This window comes from Lissotriton helveticus, chromosome 4_2 (assembly GCF_964261635.1).
Source record: "Lissotriton helveticus chromosome 4_2, aLisHel1.1, whole genome shotgun sequence".
NCBI lineage: Eukaryota > Metazoa > Chordata > Amphibia > Caudata > Salamandridae > Lissotriton > Lissotriton helveticus.
The window spans coordinates 124895261-124913945 of NC_136064.1; the positions used below are offsets into that span (position 1 = coordinate 124895261).

Consider the following 18685-nt stretch of genomic DNA (forward strand, 5'->3'; position numbering starts at 1 on the left):
TTGAGCACTGCAATTTAACCCTTTTCAGTCCGTGTCTCTGTTGGTTGAGGGTCAATGCAATAGTCCAGAATTATGCTAGCCTTGGGTGTCTCCTAAGGAGGGGCATTATGGACATTGCTTTTGTCAACCATTCCACCCAGATGACGATATTCCGCTATTGAGCGGGCTGATGGGGATTTTTTCCAGGACCTCTGGGGCTCTTCTTTCCCTGTAGGTTCCTCTTTCTTCTCCTGTTATTATTTGTCAATCGTGGATGATTTGTACATTGACCTGTTGGTTTTGTTCTTTTCACAGAGTGAGCACTTTATAGGCTCCCGTGTACAGACTCTTGGTACCTCTCGCGTTGTGTATTACTTAGTTGGGGGACAAGGTACCGTTAAGTCTTTAAACACTTCTCCCCTTAGGCCCTCCCCTACCTAGTCTGGTTTGTCAACCAATGTCAACTGCCTGGTGTGGACAGACTGACTCATTGCAGACTATCCTACTTTTAGGCTCTAACTAGGGGTGAGGTATAAAACCTTCTCCTTTCTATTACGTCCCGTCCCCTGTCCCTCAGCTATTATACACCTGACATCTATGAGGATTTGTGATATTCTTACACCCCTTATCAATCAAGTCCTGGAATCAGGTAATTACCCGGTAACTTGGAAAAGAGCAGCTATCCGGCCAATTCTAAAAAAGTAATCCCTGGACCCCACCAAACCTAAAAAGTATTGCCCCATTGCTAGCCTACCAATAATAGCTAAAATCATGGAGAAGTCAATTAATAAGATGCTGACTGACTACCTGGATGCCAACAATTTGCTGGACTCTATGCAGCATGGCTTTCGGTCTTGCCGTTCTACTGAATCAGCCCTAATCACTGCTACGGAAGAAATCAGAATTGTAGCAGATGGAGGGGGCAGAGCGATCCTTGTGCTCCTCAACCTATCAGCAGCATTTGACACTGTGAACTACACAGTGTTAGTGCAGCTGCAGAGAGATGTGTGAATCGAAAACATGGCTCTGGCCATCCTCTCCTTGTTCCTGGAGGCAAGGGAGCAGAATTTGCATTGGGAGGATCTACAATCAGACAATTTCCATCTTCCTTGTGGGGTTCCTCAGGGATCGGCCCTATCTACAACATTGTTTAATGTCTATGTCTCCCCACTAGTCAGACTCATCAGGAGGCATGGATTCCCCGTGGTCTCTTATGCAGATGACTCCCAGCTTATGATCTCTATATCCAATCAACCGGAGGTCACAGCTGCCAGTTTCCATGCATGTCTCACTGAGATTATGGCCTGGATGAACCATAGCTTCCTGAAAATCAACACGGACAAAACTGAGGTGATAGAGATCTGCAAGGGCTGATCCCTTTGGAATAACTCCTGGTGGCCGGCAGAAGCCGGGGAATGTCTGAGCCCTGTTGCTAATGTTAGGAATCTCGGAGTCATCTTCGATGACCAGTTAAATTTCTCCACCCAAGTCAACAGTCTCACTTCCTCCTGCTTCTTCCTACTAAAAACTTTGAGAACAATTTTTCCTTTTATCACACAAGAATTACAAAAGACGGCGGTGGTCGCCCTTTTTTTGTCAAAACTGGACTATTGCAACGCCCTTTTTCTGGGAATTGACAAGACGCAGATGAGAAAACTGCAATCAATACAGAATGCAGCAGCACACCTGCTTTTAAGCATACCAAAAGGACAATCAACCTCGGCAGGGATCAAATCACTGTACTGGCTCCTGATCCAGCAGCGAGTGGAAATTAAGGCCTTGTGCTTGGTGCACAAGGGACTCTATGGTGGGGGTGCTGTGGATATTAAAAAAAAGTTCTCACCCTATACCCCCTTGTGCGTTCTAAAATCAGCAAATTTAGGCCTAACACATACCACAAAGATTAGGCGGGCAAGGTCGGGTGGTATGAGTTTAGAATAGAATGCCAATAGCCATGAGATTTCAGTCCAACAGGCAGTTCTTTAGGAAGACATTGAAAACATGGCTGTTTGCTTCTGCCTAGTTTTCTTGGAGAATACAGGAGGATTATCCATCCCACATACACATACACCAGTGCCAAGACATCATGGCAGTCAAGCACTTTAAAAACCTTTATCCTATCCAATCCTATCCTAGATGGGGTAGAAACTTGTTTTTGTTAATTATTTTGCTGAAAGCACCTCCCACCGCAATGGTAAAAACTGCATGTTGTGCATTTCAAAGCACAACTTGACAGGCACTGCGCGGAGCATGTCACGTTGTACTTTGAAATGCTGGGGGGTACCATAGGTACCCCCATGTACACCTCCACCCCACCAGAGTCCCTGGGGACCTGCAATGCCCCCCCCCCCCAGGAAGTCTCCTTATGCCTTTCCATGGCGTCATTGCCGCCACGAAAAGGCATTGTCTACAGCCCATACTGGCTGGTGGTGTCTGATAGATACCGGCACCATATTAAACCTTTTTTGCCCTGGTCGCAAGGCGACCAGGACGGAAAGGCTGTGGACGGTCTTTCCGCCCGCCGCGGACCTCCCAGCCCTCCTAATATGGTGGGGGATCATTGCAGGAAGGATGGCGGGCGGATCGCCCCACCAGGCTGGCGGAGGCTACCGCTGGCCTGGCGGGGGCGATCTGCCCGCCATCCTAATGGGCCCCTAAGTTGGTGTGGTGCCTCAGTCCCTATATTCTAATATCCTGTGATTACAGGCATAGTTCTGTTTCCAAACAGAATCCCTGCAACAAAACCAAAGGCCAAAGACAAGCTTCATACTTTACTGAAATATAATGGGGCAGTAAGGGTATTTGACTTGGAGATTGTTGAGGACGTAGAGCTACATTTTAAGCCAACCCAAAAAACTAATATTTATCATCTCAAACTCCAAACAAAGTTGAACAAGATACACATTGGAGAGAAGAGCAAAGAAAGAGAAATGGGCACGCGCCAATGAAGGTGAATCAGTGTGTGTTTTTTTTTTCATGCCCTTGGTAATGGGTAAAACTTTGGACACAAGTGGACACTACAGGGACATTGTAGAGAAAACCATCAAGTCAAGTAAGTAACACTGGTTTCATTGACCCAGACTTTGAAAAAAGGATCACACTGCAATCATGTTGACAGAAACATTGTGATCTGATGAAAAAAGGTCAGCGAAAGAAAACAGAACTTCTGCAATATGAACAGAGCTCCGCTCGGAGACAGGGATCTTGAAGAGAAAAAGATCTGGTTCAAGTGATACGCATACTCATCCTCCTTCCCAGGAAGATGAAAAACTTTCTGGACTCTGCCCAGATACTCAGTTTTTAAGCCAGTACCAATAAGATTTGAAGTGCTCCTATAATGGCTGACATCGGCCTATGCCATTGGGCCGTTGATTTCAATTTGCACGGGCCATACCTGATGAGAAGCATCACAGGACACCAAAGCCCAAAATAATTCATGATGGAGCATGGCAGAGATCCAAGCCCTTTCTTATTTCATTTCAGGTGAAGGATGACCACATGTATACTGCCACAGCAGGTGCACATTGAAACTGAACTGCCCATGACAGTCAGTCCTGTCCTTCTACAATTAAACAATAGGATTGAGGCTCAGTCTGCTGGCATGTTTGCATTGACGATGGATGGGAGTGAACAGTCATCTGATTATTCTTGGTGCTTTGAACCAGCAGGCATGTGTCAGTGTTCACTCATTCACCTCACATCACATACATGAAGCTATTGACATAGCATGTAATCTTGGGAATAGGTGGGCCTGATGGAAGAGAGCAGACATCCATTTTTATTTCAAAGCATGGAGGATGACCAGCAAAGTTGCCCAGTGTTCCTGTTCCCTGAATCATGGTCAGTGCCGAGAACCTGCAAACACAGTAAGAAATAAAGTCCTATTGGAAACTCCAATCCAGATGAATGTGATGAAACATCAACCCAAGAAAAAGTACTGAAAGATCTCAGGTACCTATATTTGCCAGATATACACTTTACTAACTACATTTGTAGATAGGTAGAAGGGTTTCATAGACTCTGTGACATATTTGAATATTTGCAAAAAAGGTTCACTCATCTCTAACGTTCTTCTTGACAGTGAGCAATTTGTAAACATTGCAATGTGAATATTAATGCATCATACATGGCTAGTGGTATATTTGGGATACAGAGTAGAATGTTCAGGGGGGGGGAAGGTTTTTGAACCATACCCCACAAACCATACCCCACAAAATGTAATTCAAGTTAAAAAACAGCCATGCCTGAAGTAGAAACAATTAGTGCAATGAAACGAAATAGTAGGGGTTTGTTTTGGAATATAACTTAGAGATGACCCCATTATATGATATGAGAATACATGTTCATTTGGGTTAAATATTAGTACATGAAAAAAACATGCTACTTTCAGGGAACTAAACCTGGGCCGTCAACCTTCTGATGGCTTCATGAACGGTGAGGCACCCAGAGTTTCGGCTGAAAAGGCCATTCTGAAAATAAACACCCACCCTGATCAAATCTGGGATGGTCAAACAGCTGATTCTCTTACATGCTCCAGAAATCTGTTGTCCAAATAATTATAATCTGATCCAATGGTCCTCATTACTATTTTAATGCTGTCACAAAATTGATTAAACCTAAGCTGATATTTAAAATACATGGGGGGCATACGTACAAGCCCCTATCACCATGGGAAAGTCACTTTTTGTGACGTTCCCGTGGTGATAGGGTCCTTGCCTTATGTACAAGGCAGCGTTAAGCCACTTAACATGGCTTAACGCTGCCTTGTACATAAGGCACCCTTTCATGCTATGGTTAGCGTGAAAGGGGCTTGCAGTGGGCGTTCCACCGCCCCTACGTACAAGGGTGGCGTACATAGGAGGCAGCACCAAAATTAAGACCAGGAAAATCCTGGTCTTAAGTTGGCAAAACAAGGACAATTTATTTATTTCTCTTTGTTTTTGCTTTTTCCGTGTGTGCTGCTTTGTGCAGCACACATGGAAAAAACTAAATGCTTGTTTATGTACAGCAAGGTACCACACCTGCACTTAATCAAACCTTTGAAAAAAAATGCTATTTTGTAACTTTCATGTGTGCTGCTTGAAGCAGCATTCAAGAAAGTCACAAATGGCCATTTTAGGATTGTTTATCAGCAGGAAGGGACACCTTCCTACACATAATCAATACTCCCCTGCATGCAGAGGTGCCTTCATTGGCCCTAAATTGTTGAACTTAGCGCCATTGCATGGGAAAATACAACGGAAATGCTCTGCTCGTTGGTGTTGGAGACTCCCTACTATCCAAGCTACTGGTAGTTCAGTATACCACGGCTAGATCAGTCATGAATCGTCCTGCCCCTGTAACCTCACTGAAGGAACTACATTGGCTTCCGATAAAGCGTTCCTTTTTCAAAATCTTCTCCCTCACATATAACGCCTTGAGAGGCAAAGGCCCTCGTTACCTGCAAAGAAAACTCATAAACTACATTCCCGGAGGCTACTTGAGATCAAGCACCCAAGCCGTTTTGCTCGTGCCCCCCCGGATGCATCAAACACACTCTGGGTGCAAGGCCTTCTCCTATCTTGCCTCAACATATTGGAATACATTAACACAAACATTCAGAGAAATTCCCACATACAGCAAATGTAGACAACTGCTCAAAGCTTTTCCATGCTAATTTGACTTTGGCACATACCAAACCATGGTCTGTTCTCAGCGCCGAGATGCCCCCGGGTGAGATGTGTGCTATAGTAAATTCTATTAACATAACGTAACAAGGCTGCACCACATTCTTGTAAACATGGGGCAGCCTTGCGTTTACAAAGTGGGGGAGTGTGTCATTAAGCCCAGGAGGCTCCACCACTTCATTGTACACTTTCCCCAGGGCTTTTTATGCCTACATTTTTACGGCTGTGCAACTGAGGACGGTAGCCTTGCTGTCCATGTTCCAAATGACGAGGCTGTGCACCGCAGATAATACGCGTCAGTCACGTGCCATTGGCAACACACATGCTCTCGGAGCTCCGAATGGCCTGTATATCAGTTCCTGCTTCCCACGCTGCAGACGCATATTTTTAAATATGTTAATACACAGTTGGCATCATGAAGAGCATCACATGAGAGAAGAGCATAAAAAATTGTGATCGAACAAACAGAAATAGTTAGATTTTTGCATAATGCCTTAGGAGACATCACTTTGGTAATGTTAATGGCTTTTGTAGCTCGGACTGGACTGTTCCCATGGGGCACAGGGTCAGCGCTGATTTGCATATCGCCATTGTCTAACCCAGGGTGGTGTGGAGTGGAAAAACGATGGATTTGGGCCCAGATCTTTGGACTGGGGTGAATGTGTGACATTGATCCACATTCTGTCCATCATTGTTGTGTTTGCAATTACAGACTTTACAAGCAAAGCACAGAGCCTTTAATTGTATCCTCTCTTTTACTTGCAGCTTGATTATCTTAATCGCCAAGACATGTTTAGTGGCTCATGACACAACTCTTGCTCTTGATTTAATCTGTGATTTAATGTCAAGTTTGATGCATTTACCCCTGTCTATCTTTGGTAGAGTGAATTTAGTGACAATGATTTTATTACCAAAGTTGGCCTTCCTTTTTAATGCCATACATTTCCTTAAGGGAGAGACCATTACAAGAATCTTTTCTAGCCAATACCAAGGCCGATATAAGCATCTTTTGGGAGTTTGATAGGATAAAAACTGTAGCGGATGTCAGAGCATTGATATGATGAACAAAATAGAGCTTATTCTCTACGATGATTCCTAGATTTTTTGCTTTTTTGACTGTCTTTGGCAAGTCGCCCAAGGATCATTGCCAGAAAGCACCACCTCTGTCTTATTAGAGTTCAGCTTTAAGCAATTATCCCTCATTGATTAGCCTACCTCTGTCAAGCATTTAAATTGCTTACCAGTGGAGTGAGGCTGCTTCATGACCCCACGACAATCTGAGTGTCATCTGCGTAAGATGTTAGAGAAAAGCCAAAGGGTTTTATTACTGGGGCAAGGGCCGCAATGTGAATATTCTTTTCTTGTATCAGCTTTATTTTGACACATATGTCATAAAATCTGTGAAACAGATGAATACAGATAAAAAAATTTGAAATAAGCAATACATACAAGTATTGCAATAAGCACAAAGGTTCTTCCTTCCACAACAATATTATTTCTGCGTCGGTCTTCATAAATAAGTGCATAAAAATTGGACAGTGTGAGGTGATTTAAGACGCACAATCAGGGTACATACCACACGTCAGATGGGAAACAATCTAAGGTATAGGCCAGTACCATACCATTTCAACAACAGCTTTTTGGAAAACAATTCAGCATCCAGAATTGTTTCACATGAAGTACTAAAATTCATTTGATTTAAAAATGCAAAACTAAGAACGATACAAATAAAAAAAGGAATAAAAGCAAGATGAAAAACGAGCGGACAAGTTGATTCAAAAAGTAAAATGTGATTCGGTCAATTTCATGAGGAAAAGGGTTCAACAAGATGCGGGAACGGCTTTTCATAACCTACTGACAAATTGTTTCCCTTATGGGCCCTTTGAAGGGATAACTAGAGGGTGAGTATTTACAATAAAGTGCCTGTGTGTTGCATCTACAAGGATCCCAAATTGTGTGGGTGAGTAGCTGATAATCCGTAGCTCATCTTGGTCTGGAAATAAACCTGGTATTTGCCCATGGTGTTCTCTCATTAGTGTACACACAAAAGTGCAGTGCCACGGGTCGTGCTAGAATCAGCCAGGACAAGCCTTCGGAACGATTGTGTTCTCTGGCGTCCTGTACACCGGACACCAGTATGAGTATATTTAATACATAAACTCGTGATTGTTTTCCCGCACTTAAGGGGACACTCTCCATATATCACACAGGATGGGTATGGATTAATTGGACCTACCTTCCTGTTGGGGTAATAACTTTCCTCCGGATTACGGGGGAACCCTGAGAGAAACCGATTGCGACGGTCCTGACGAAGACCGGAGTGACCATACAGGCGCATCAAGAGCGGTCGAAACATGTTGACTCTGGCAGTGGTAGGAGGGAAGCCTTGAGGTTCCTAATTATCTCCTGAAGGCTTTTCCCATCCTCTGTTCTCTTATTTTTTAATCCTGGTAGAGGTGCAAAGTAAAGTCTAATAAAGTTTGTTTTCTGGTTGGCACCCGTAATCAGTTTTAAATCACTCCTCATACTGCACAATTTCTTTGTCGCACTTTTCGGTTTGGAAACACTTGGTGTTCTCACTATTTTCACTCCATTGGATGTGTTGAGTGTTGTGTCTGTTCAGTGTTGTTTGACTATATGTTGTGGTAAGAGAAATTTATTATTTTTTCCCCCTCACTTATGCTCCGTCCTGTGTGGGGTACACCAGGGCGTATTGTAAGCAGGCCCAATGATGAAGCATGACACATACCTCGGTGTGTGAGTGAGGGCAGTTTTTTCAAATAGAGTGATTTGCCCTATTGGGGCTGGCTCTATCTTTCACCGTATTAGTATATATGGTGTTATTATTTATTTACTCTTCCCACCCCTTTTGTGTGTACACTATAGGTTTCTGGGGGTTTGGGGTGGCGGAGTATAAACTGTTCTTAACCCTCGCCCCTCCTTTGGGATTTTAGTTCTCTCATTAGTGCCTTCCTCCTGATGCCCCACATGTGGTTTAGGAATTTAGCCACTTGTTAAACAAAAAGTAGTCTATGGCCCGGTTTTAAAGTACGTAAGGCTTACCGATGGTTCCGTGTGCCCAAACGCCGGACATACAAACAATGCGTGGGCAACGGACTCCACTGGTGCCCTGCAACCAGGACAGGTCCTCAGGCGTGGAGCATTTAAGTACCTCTTAGCTGCTACCTCATCCACAGGAAGAGTCCCACTCCTAAATTGAATATAGAGCATCCAGTCCTGGGAGACCTGGATTAGATCTAGATATAGTTCCAGTAGCCGGAACAGTCTGTGTTAATACAATTCTGTTGTCAGTTTCTCCTGGTTGGACTTGAACAGTTCTTTGTGCTCAACCCATTTAAAATAATGTTTATTTACTACCTCTTGTCAGTACAAGAGTGGATCTTGGTTTTCCTATAGAGCCAGAAGCCCTACATCTGACACCAATTTCTTGAAATTTATGTTCTACCCTACCTTATTGCATGTGTCTTAACAGATAACATCTGATAGGGTTTCCTCGTAGGACAGAAGCTTCAGGGTCCTCCTTATGCGTGCCCAAAAGAGCAGTGGGCAGAGGCCTCGCTATATCGCTGACAGAGCGCCCGCCCATATTGAGCATTAGAGGAACAAGTGAGGTGCATATGGGGCAGCATTGCTAAGTTCCAGAGGAATTTATGGTCATATCTACTGAGCTCAGGTATGTTACCAAATCTCCACAGCTCTGTGCCATATTGGGCTGTGCTGACTGTTTTTGAGTCATAGAGCTGCAGAGCAGCAGCTACAGGTCTCATACATGAGGAGCGGTGTTCCTTTCTCAAAGCACCTGTGACTAGCATATGGCCCAGTTCCAGCTTGGTCAGGTGGGGCTTCCATGTCATTTTGTCCGAGAGTTCAACGCCCAGATAATCAAAAGTGATGAATCTTTCCAGAGGTGTACAGCCTAGTGTTAGATTGCCTTTATAGGACTTATAGGGGTTAAAGGCCATGAATTTGGTTTTTGTAGTGTTGATAACCAGACCCCTAGTATCACAGAAAAGATGGAAGCCCTTCCGGTGTCTTCAACACCAACAGAGTGTCATCTGTCAACAAGAGGGTTGGTACCTTGTGCCCCATCAAGGTGGGTGTGTCAGCAGGTTCTTATAAAAAGCATTTACTCGGTTCATATACAAAGAGAACAGGGTGGGCGCCAGAACGCAGCCTTGACAGACTCCCCGACTGCCTGGAATATGCTCGATGAGTTGCTCCTGTAAGCCCAATCCGATCTGGGAATTGTTACCCTCGTGCAAATGGACTAACAGGCTGTGTATGGGTGACGGGATGCCCATGCCTTTGAGTACTTGCCACAGTTACAGGCCAAATAGAGGCTTCCCTTACCGATCACTACCATTTTTTCTGTAGAGAAGCAGAAGGCAAAATGCCTGATCGATTGTCCCCATCTTTTCCCTGAACCCAGCTTGCTATTGGGATAAGATTGCATTGTCGTCTGCCCATAACTGGATCTTCTGCAGGAGGGCTCTACAAACAACCTTTTGAAGGGCATTGATCAGGCTAATGATCCTATAGTTAGATGGCTCCTCTCTGTCACCATTGTTTTGTATATTGGGACCACCTCTGCCCCCTTCCATGACTCTGGATTTGGTCCTCCGCTGGGTACGGCGTCTAATAGAAAAGAAATGTAGCGGCCCAGCTTTTGATATCTGATAAAAAAAGGTCCCCCAGGATGCCATCAGTGCCAGCTTCCTTAGATTGCATTTTTCGGCAGATTTAATCCTCAATCTCTCCCAATGTAAATAATTCATCTTTCAGGGATGGGCTAGAGAAGACAGCCACCTCCATGAGGTGCATGACCACAGGATCTATATAAAGCTTTGAAAAATGCTCCAACCATGCCTGGCCTGTGATAGGGTTGGAGACTGATTGGTCCACTGATATGTTGCCCCAGGTAACTAGGGACCAGAATGATTTTAGATCTTTCTCAGCACATGTTTCTTTCAGTTGCTGCCACCAGGATTCATCCCAGGTCCTTCTCGCCTGGTGCAAGTTGGCCTTGTAGAGCTTCCAGATGGCTTTGAATAGAGTACTGTCTTTGGCTTTGATTACAGAAGCTAGATTTAAGAGCTTCTGTCAACAGTCCCTTGTATACCTTAGATCTGACCTTGGCACTGTAAAATAAGAATGGAGTCAATAAAAGATATGTGAGTGGGCAGTAACTACTTTAAATGCTCCGCCACAACTTGCAGCCAGGGACTGAAGCTTAAGAGTACCCGCTGCAAGTGATGGATGCCCTTTATCTTATTTTCAAGCAAAACTATCTCCTGCCATTTTATTGTAAGCATATCATTAGAAGGATTCATCTCTTTGCTAATACTCGGGTTAAGTTGCCCCTGGGATTACGGGGGACATCCCACAAGGGCTTCAAACTAAGGCAAAGGGGGCTGTGATCGCTGTTGGTTGTAGCACCCACGTTCATGTCGACCAGATCTTTCCAAAGTCGCACTTCAAGAAGAATATAATCAATAAAGGATTGCCCACTGTTTCTGCTAAACATGTTTGCACCCTGTCTATTTAAGGGAGATCTTCCATTCACTGCTCTCAACCCGTATATAAATATTAAAAAGAGTAGGGCTAATCGAAGAGCCTTGTGGCACTCCACATGGGAGCTGAAACAGATCAAACTTAAATAGATCCAAGGCAACAAATTGTGTCCTCTCTTTCAAGAAAGATTTAAGCAGACTGAGCACCATTCACTGCACTCAAATTGCTGCTAGTCTATCCACTAAGATGGTATGGTGGTCGGTGTTGAAGGCCGCTGACAAGAATTATAAAAGGAGGGCAGCCCTCTGACCATAACCCAGCGCTAGCCTCATTACTTCAACTGATTTAATCAGCGCTGACTCTGCACTCTAGCTAGCTCTAAAACCATGTTGTGTCTCATCTAGCAAGCAGTGTTCGGTAATATAATCCATGAACTGCTCATTTATTGCACTTTCTAAAAGTTTAGCAGGAAAAGGGAGGTTCGATATAGGACAGTGATTATTAGTGTCATCTGTGTCTCGGTTAAATTTCTCTAGAATAGGCAGAACGAATGCAGCTTCCCACAGCTTAGAAAAGCAGCCTGTCTTAAAAATGATTGGGTCTTAGCAATAAGATCTTCATCTTGCACCTTGTCAGGATCAGCAAACTTATCAAAGACCTACGTGAGGTTGTACCATTGGGCAGAGTGGGCTTTATATCCTTGGCCCTGTTTCTGCCCACATTGTTAAAGATACTTTCAACTTTATGCACAAAGTGCAAATCAAACATGTCACGCAAAGTATGAGTTGGTACACCCTCAAGGGTATGTGGCGTTGTAAGGAACAGAACCATATAACAAATGTCCTTGGAGGAGTTTTCGACATTGTAGGAAAGTATGATCTGCTTCTTATGGTTACCCCCACTTTTGATAAATGTAATACACCCTTACCTGGTCTGACTGGAATTCTGCTAACCAGGCACCCACTGTATCTGCTTTCTACCTAAACTGTTATGTTATGTACTTAGGTACGACCTAGATTGGATACTGGGGTACCCTTGTCCTTCCCTTGTATATGGTACACAAGTACCCAGGGCATAGGTATACCAGGGGCCTCCAATGGGCTGAAGCATGTATGATGCCACCTATGAGAGGCAACTGGAACTACAGGTCTGCATTTGCAGCCTGTATAAGTTGGTGCATACACCACTACTTATATAAGGGTCACTGCATCTAAAACCTATAAGTCACCCCTAGAGCAGGCGTTCACAATCCTGAAGGCATTCTGTTGGGTTCTAAGTCAGAGGATGCCCCTGCATGAGCATGACACACCTGCAGCCTACAGAGTCCATTCTCCCGGGTTGTCAATGAAGCAGCCATACACACTAGAAAGAGTGGCATTACGCAACTGCATGATGACCAACTCTAAAATAGCTGAAATAAACCCTATTGTGTTTGGTGTCAAACATGTTGGAATCTTGCTCCCACACCAGTAACCAGTGTGGGAGATGTGATTCTACCCCTCAGAAGCGAGCTTTGCGGGGTCCTTTGTGATCTTGGTACTAGCCTTTTAACTCTCGAACAGCACAAAATTGTTGCTGCCGGCCAGAGGCACAATTCTGCCCTCCGGCTGCTGAGCCAAGCTTGAGCAAATGAAGGTAGAACTGTAGGCATCCTGTCAAAGAGAGGTGTGACCACCTACCTGACAGGATTTAGTGTATAAGGGCTGGGTGGGTACATTTTCCAGTGACTGAAAGTCTGCATGAGGGAGATATTTGGTGTCCCTGTGCATAGTCCACCTAAAACCAGTCCAGGGAGCTCTTGACTCCCACTCTGGCATGAAAGTGGACAAAAAACATGTATGTAACCTGCCCCTAGTCCAGACCTTCCTCTGGGAGGATCCCCTCAATCGTTCCAACCCACTCCCATGGATACGTAAGGGCTTACCTGGCTGTAGCACCTTAGATTAGTCATGGACAAGATTCTAACCTGAAACGACTACACTTCGACCTTCTGGGCACTTTGGACTTCGTTGGATTTTTTTGGGGCCTGACTCCGTCACCCTCTCAATCTGCTGCATCATCTGTGCACGTGCACCATACAGGATCCATGCAGGACTTGTAGAGCATCCAACACTAATGAAGATAATCTCTCTTGGAGGGAAGGAGTCACTCCTCTGCATCTGCAGCTCCGCAATGCAGCTGTCCAGTCTTGCCACAGACTGCGAAAGGCTCAGCAACACAGGTCATGTTTCTTCAAATCCCTCAAGGCCGGTACTATCTTTTCACTAGGTTTGAGACCAAAATATCTTGTTATTTAAATGTAGGACTGTGCATTATGTCTTTGCTCTGGTAATGAAACATTTTTGTACAAGTTGTTTTTTAACTGTTTGAAGATTGATATGGTTGGTTCCATTTTTATTTCTTTTTCTAACTGAAACTTACATTTTGCTATTTACATTAGAGCTCCGTGAAGTTGCACACGTCAGGGCTCCTGTCATGAACTGTGCCGGGCAGTATAGGGATGCCACTTTTAGGCGCCATTTTAAAACCAATTTATTTTCTATTCAAGACAAGAAAAGTTTTCCTTTCTAGTTGAATTAATGTGCAAAGAAATATAGGCCCATTATAATTATTTACTGGCTTTTGTTTTTTCTAATCATAGGCCTTCTGCTGTGAGACACTCTGCTTGCTTTGTCGAATGTTTAAAGCTGCAGCTGAGCAGTGGGCTGGGGGGGGGTGAAAAGTCAGAACCCTGTACTTTAATACAAGCACTTGACGATTTAACACCATGGAGGCACAATGGGGCATGGGGCCAGGCTAATAATTTGTCATCTAGCAGGACTGCAGCAGTTTATTGGAAGTGGCCGTAGCGCACTAGCGCTAATATTTATTTCACTGCTGCATGAGGGAAACTGTTGTTAGTTAGGTATGCTGAGCTGATGCAGGGGTGCCATGTCACCCCACAAGCAGTTTCTGGCAGTCCATTTACAGGGAGGAGACTCTTCTCTGTCATTACAAAGCTTACGTTGTTACCGTGTGCCACTTACTCTGTAAACCCGGCCCAAAGAAATAAGTGCTGGTGCTAAGGACCAAAAACCACTGGCACTTATGAAGCGTAGCCTGTAGGATGCTGGCTCGCCATGTGACATATCAGTAATTTGACATACCATGTAAAGTGATCAGGTGTTGCCTTATGAGTGGACAGAGCTTTGCTATGCATTTCCAAAGTGCTCGGTTCGGGGGTAGTGTGCTCTTAACACACAGGAGTGCAAAGCATCTTCAAATACACACAGATAAATAAACAACAACACTACTCAAGGAGATCCACAGCAATTTTTTAAAATAGCCAGCATCTTTATGTATGTTTGGGCATCAGAAAGAATCATTAAGATACATTTTTTTCTCTTTAAAAATTGCACAAAGTGCTATCTTTCAGTATTTTTATGTTGCAGGGATTCTGCTCATACACAGAACTGTGCACAGAGAACCAGGACATCAGTGAATTAGGGTGTACCAAAAATCTCACCTCAGTACGTAGAACCCCTAACCGATTAGCATCAGTGTCACATTAGCTCTTCGTTCTACGGCAAATGTATCAATGATTAGACAACCCAGAACATGCGACTTAGGTTACTCTCAGTAATGGTGGTAATCAAGAACACTCTTTCGTTATATTCTCATACCAGTCCACAACATGGGTAAAGAAAGAGACACAATAAAGTTTAAAATATTTATTTTAATGCCATGCTCTAAGATGCAGTATTTTTGGGAGCATGAGCAGACATGTGATTAAAAATCTAAAAATAATACGATAAGCATTGCTACAATTCAATAAAACGCAAAAGGAGAAATCATATTATAATGATGGTGGGAACAGGTTATATAACACCTACTATGCCACCCTCCATAGCTAGGAACTATGTTGTATAATATATAGAAGGTCTCTAATGCTTGAATATGGGACCCAGTACCTCTAAGATCAGCAGAAGTGAATCATATCAGGATCTGCAATAGCTCTCTGTCTCTCTGGAAATGAGCTTCCTTTCAGTGTGCCTAAATTTTGCATGCAGTGTGATATTAAAGACGCCAGGATTTTCAGTTAGCTGCACCTTCGTGCATGTTATGTTTCATGCATAAGACGAACAACACTTAACATTGTTTTGATAACCTTGGAGGCTTCAGCACTCACTGTGCAGACTAAGGTCGAGCTGTCTAGGGACGTTGAAAACAAGCCATTCTCATGTGAAGCCAATAGTGCAGCCTAATTTACAACCACAGCTACATATAGTGTTATGTTCAAAAGCAGCAAAAAGGTAAAATGGCCTATTCTAACATAGCAATGTGTGAAAGTAAGGCCCAGGCCACACTACAGAATATGATCCTATGAAAAGAAGAACAAGTTACAGAACTTCGACTCACAGGTCCAATATGCAGGCATTAAGTTTAGTGATGGGCAAAACCCAAGGTAGCACAAGCAGCAGGATGGTGGCCAAGTGCAGGGTACAAATCAGCATCTCGGAGCCTAATAGTTTTCAATGGGGATCGGTATCTATAAAAAAGCTGCTGGTTCTGGCTAGGAAGGCAGTCAGTTTGAACCAACAGGGGCATTCAAGACTTGTGATGCTTGAGGACGTAGGGACACCTAAGGCCCTCTTCACCATAGGCCAGGGTGACGGATGCTGAAGTGACTTTAGGTATCGTGTTTTTCTTACCAGGAGCAGTAACAGTAAAGGGGCCCAGCATGCAGAGGCTGCAGGCAACGTCAGGCAGTCCACAGGTGGTAAGACCACAATGGACTCATGCTCTTTATAGCTGGGAAACCTTGTTTGCACTGGTAGCCCACTTCAACACAGGGTGGAGGCAACTGGTGCAGTGGTTGCATCTGGTGTCAGGTTTTAGTAGTGCCTGATGGCTGCAGAGTCTTCTCTTTTAGTGTGTCTGAAGAATGCAGGAAGCCATTCTGCTGTTCTTTGGGAGGTCTTGGTCTTTCTTGAAGGCAAGCAGTCCTCAAAGATTTGGAGGCACTCAGCTGCAAAAGTTGTTTCTGACACAGGGCCACAGAGAACGGCAGACATGGCAGCGGGACTAAGGCCAAGGTCTTCTGCATTTGCTGCTCTTCATGTCCTTAGTTGTTTTAGCTCATCAGGATCTGCTTCTCTGGTGCCAAGACTCCTCAAAATACCGAATTTGGTAGCATTAGGGGAGTGTTTGGTAGTAGCCAGAGTGCTACTGAGCCTTGGCGCACTATGCCACCAAGATGACCATTTCCTGGGAAGTGGGCATAGCAGTGTCCCAGAATTCCTAAGTATGCCATTACACAGGCGGCTACTTCTGAAAAATTATGTCCACCTCATATTAGCCTACCTTAGAGGTGGTACTAGCCTTTAGGGGGCATGCCTAACTGACTAACTAATGTGACCTCTTGTCCAGGTGCCAAGGGCTCTCTGGTCAGTGGGGTCAGCTTCCTCTCCTTTGAGAAGAGCCAGCTTTACATTCCTAAGGCAGCAGCTTCTTTGAAGTGGGCTGGCCAGAGGAGGCTAATCAGCAGGTCATGCTGTGGGAGGGTGTTACACCTTGTCTCGGACAGGTTCTTGTTCTGGGTCTTCTGAGAGTAAAAGGTTCTCACCCTAAGAGGTCAGAATGGAATCTCGTGCAGGACACCAGAGGCTTGTAGGTTTTCAGGTGGTGTCTTTAAGGTGCCCTCTGAGTGCATGTATAGGTAAATCCAACACTGGCATCTGTGTCGGTTTGCTAATACAAAATGTTTGATAGCAAACAACCCTATTTTCACTGAAGCATTCATGCAGGTGGTGGTTCCGCTTTCACCAGTGTTCAGCACATGTTCTAAAATGTCTTCCCTGGTCACTTGTACTGGCAAAAATGGAAGTGACCAGCACTGGGAAAAACTTCCCCACACCATCTGAGGGAAAGTTTCTGGTGTCTCTGTTCACTGGAACATGTTCAGTGCTGAGCACCAGCAAACACTGTCAGAAATAAAGCCCTATTGGAAACTCCAATCCAAAATAGTGGGATGAAACATCAACCAAACAATACATTCTGAACTTCCTCAGGTACCTCTCTCTGCCACATTTACACTTTCCTAATTACTTATTTTGACACACATATATGTAGCTATTTACATAGGGCTCAATCTTGAGAACATCCTGGTGGGCCTGATGCAACAGGGCAGATATCAACTTGTACTGAAGGACCTCAGGTACTTATCTCTGCCAGTTTTACACTTTCCTAGTACCTTATTAGATAGTTGATTTAGTGTCCTCCAGAGGCAATTAGAATGCACGTGACCACACGCTGAGTTCTGCATTACACATCTTTATTCTTTATAGTGCAATCATTAAATGACTCACAATACATCACCAACTTTATTTAACAAACTCCTAGACACATCACAGCACTTATATCATTCCTTTGGAGTCCTTCAGGGACTAGAAGGATCCCAATTTACAAATATATACAAGACACTATAGGTGGCAGGGCTTCATAGACTCTGTGGCATATTGGAATTCTCACAACATTGTTGTGATGGAGAAGGTAAGTGTGGGTTGGTACACAACTCCAAAAGATCACCAGCTGCAAAGTACTTATAGACAAGGAACAATGTGTAAACCTTGAAAAGTGAAAATTAGTCAGTGAATTTATCAAAGTGGAGACTGTTGCTTTTGGCACAATCCACTGGAACCATAATGGTTTACCAAAGGAACTTGTTTGTAAAAAACTTGAGAAGTAACAGTGCAGTGCCTTGCCTAAGAATTAACTTCCATCTTTGATATTTTCTGACACGAGAGATATTCACATGCGGACTATCATACATGATGAAAATACTTAACCTGAGACTGTTTGAGGTCGGGTTGCTGAAGTGCGGAAACCTGCATCCATTTTAGACTATAATGAGCCCATACAATAAACACGTGGGTGGTATAGATAGATTAGATCAGAGGTTGAAACTTTACGCTGCTGTTCATAAGACTTATATTTGATATAAGAAATTGGCTATCCATTTATTCCATGTAGCAACCTTTAATGCTTTTGTTGTATCAATGGGGATTTCTCTCAAAGATGACATTTGTTCAGTTTTAACAGTCTCTGATAGGCAGTCTTGTTGTAGCGGAGCAGGCAAGTGTTCCTAGGGAAGCAGTGGTGGAGGATGTGGCAGATGGAAAGATCACCACTTTCCTGCTAAGAAAGGTAGAGTCTGTACCCAAAGAGGTATCTGTAAGGAGAGTCATATGTACTGCCCTGATTGTCGGCCTGTTGCGGGCCCCCAAGGACTCCGGGGGTGGGGGGTGCACATGGGGGTAGCTATGGTACCACCCAGCATTGCAAAGAACAACGTGGCAGGCACTGCGTGGTGCCTGTCACGTTGTGCTTTGAAATGCACAATATGTAACTTTTCCATTGCGTCGAACGGGGCTTTCAGCACCACCCGCCACAATGGTAAAGATACAGGATACGCCCACCACTGTGGAGGGCGCATTCTAAATCCACCCACGGGACCCCCGCCCTTATGG

The 18685-nt window shown here is 44.2% G+C and overlaps 1 protein-coding gene across 1 annotated transcript in view; it reads right to left on the bottom strand.

Moving 5' to 3' along the window:
• The window catches only part of LOC144751969 (indolethylamine N-methyltransferase-like), a 133329-nt gene that overhangs the window by 77886 nt on the left and 36758 nt on the right, over positions 1-18685 (bottom strand). The window contains exon 2 of the mRNA XM_078639930.1: positions 13144-13375. Within this exon, the coding sequence (XP_078496056.1) occupies positions 13144-13375 (232 nt within the window). The remainder of the gene's footprint in view (positions 1-13143; positions 13376-18685) is intronic.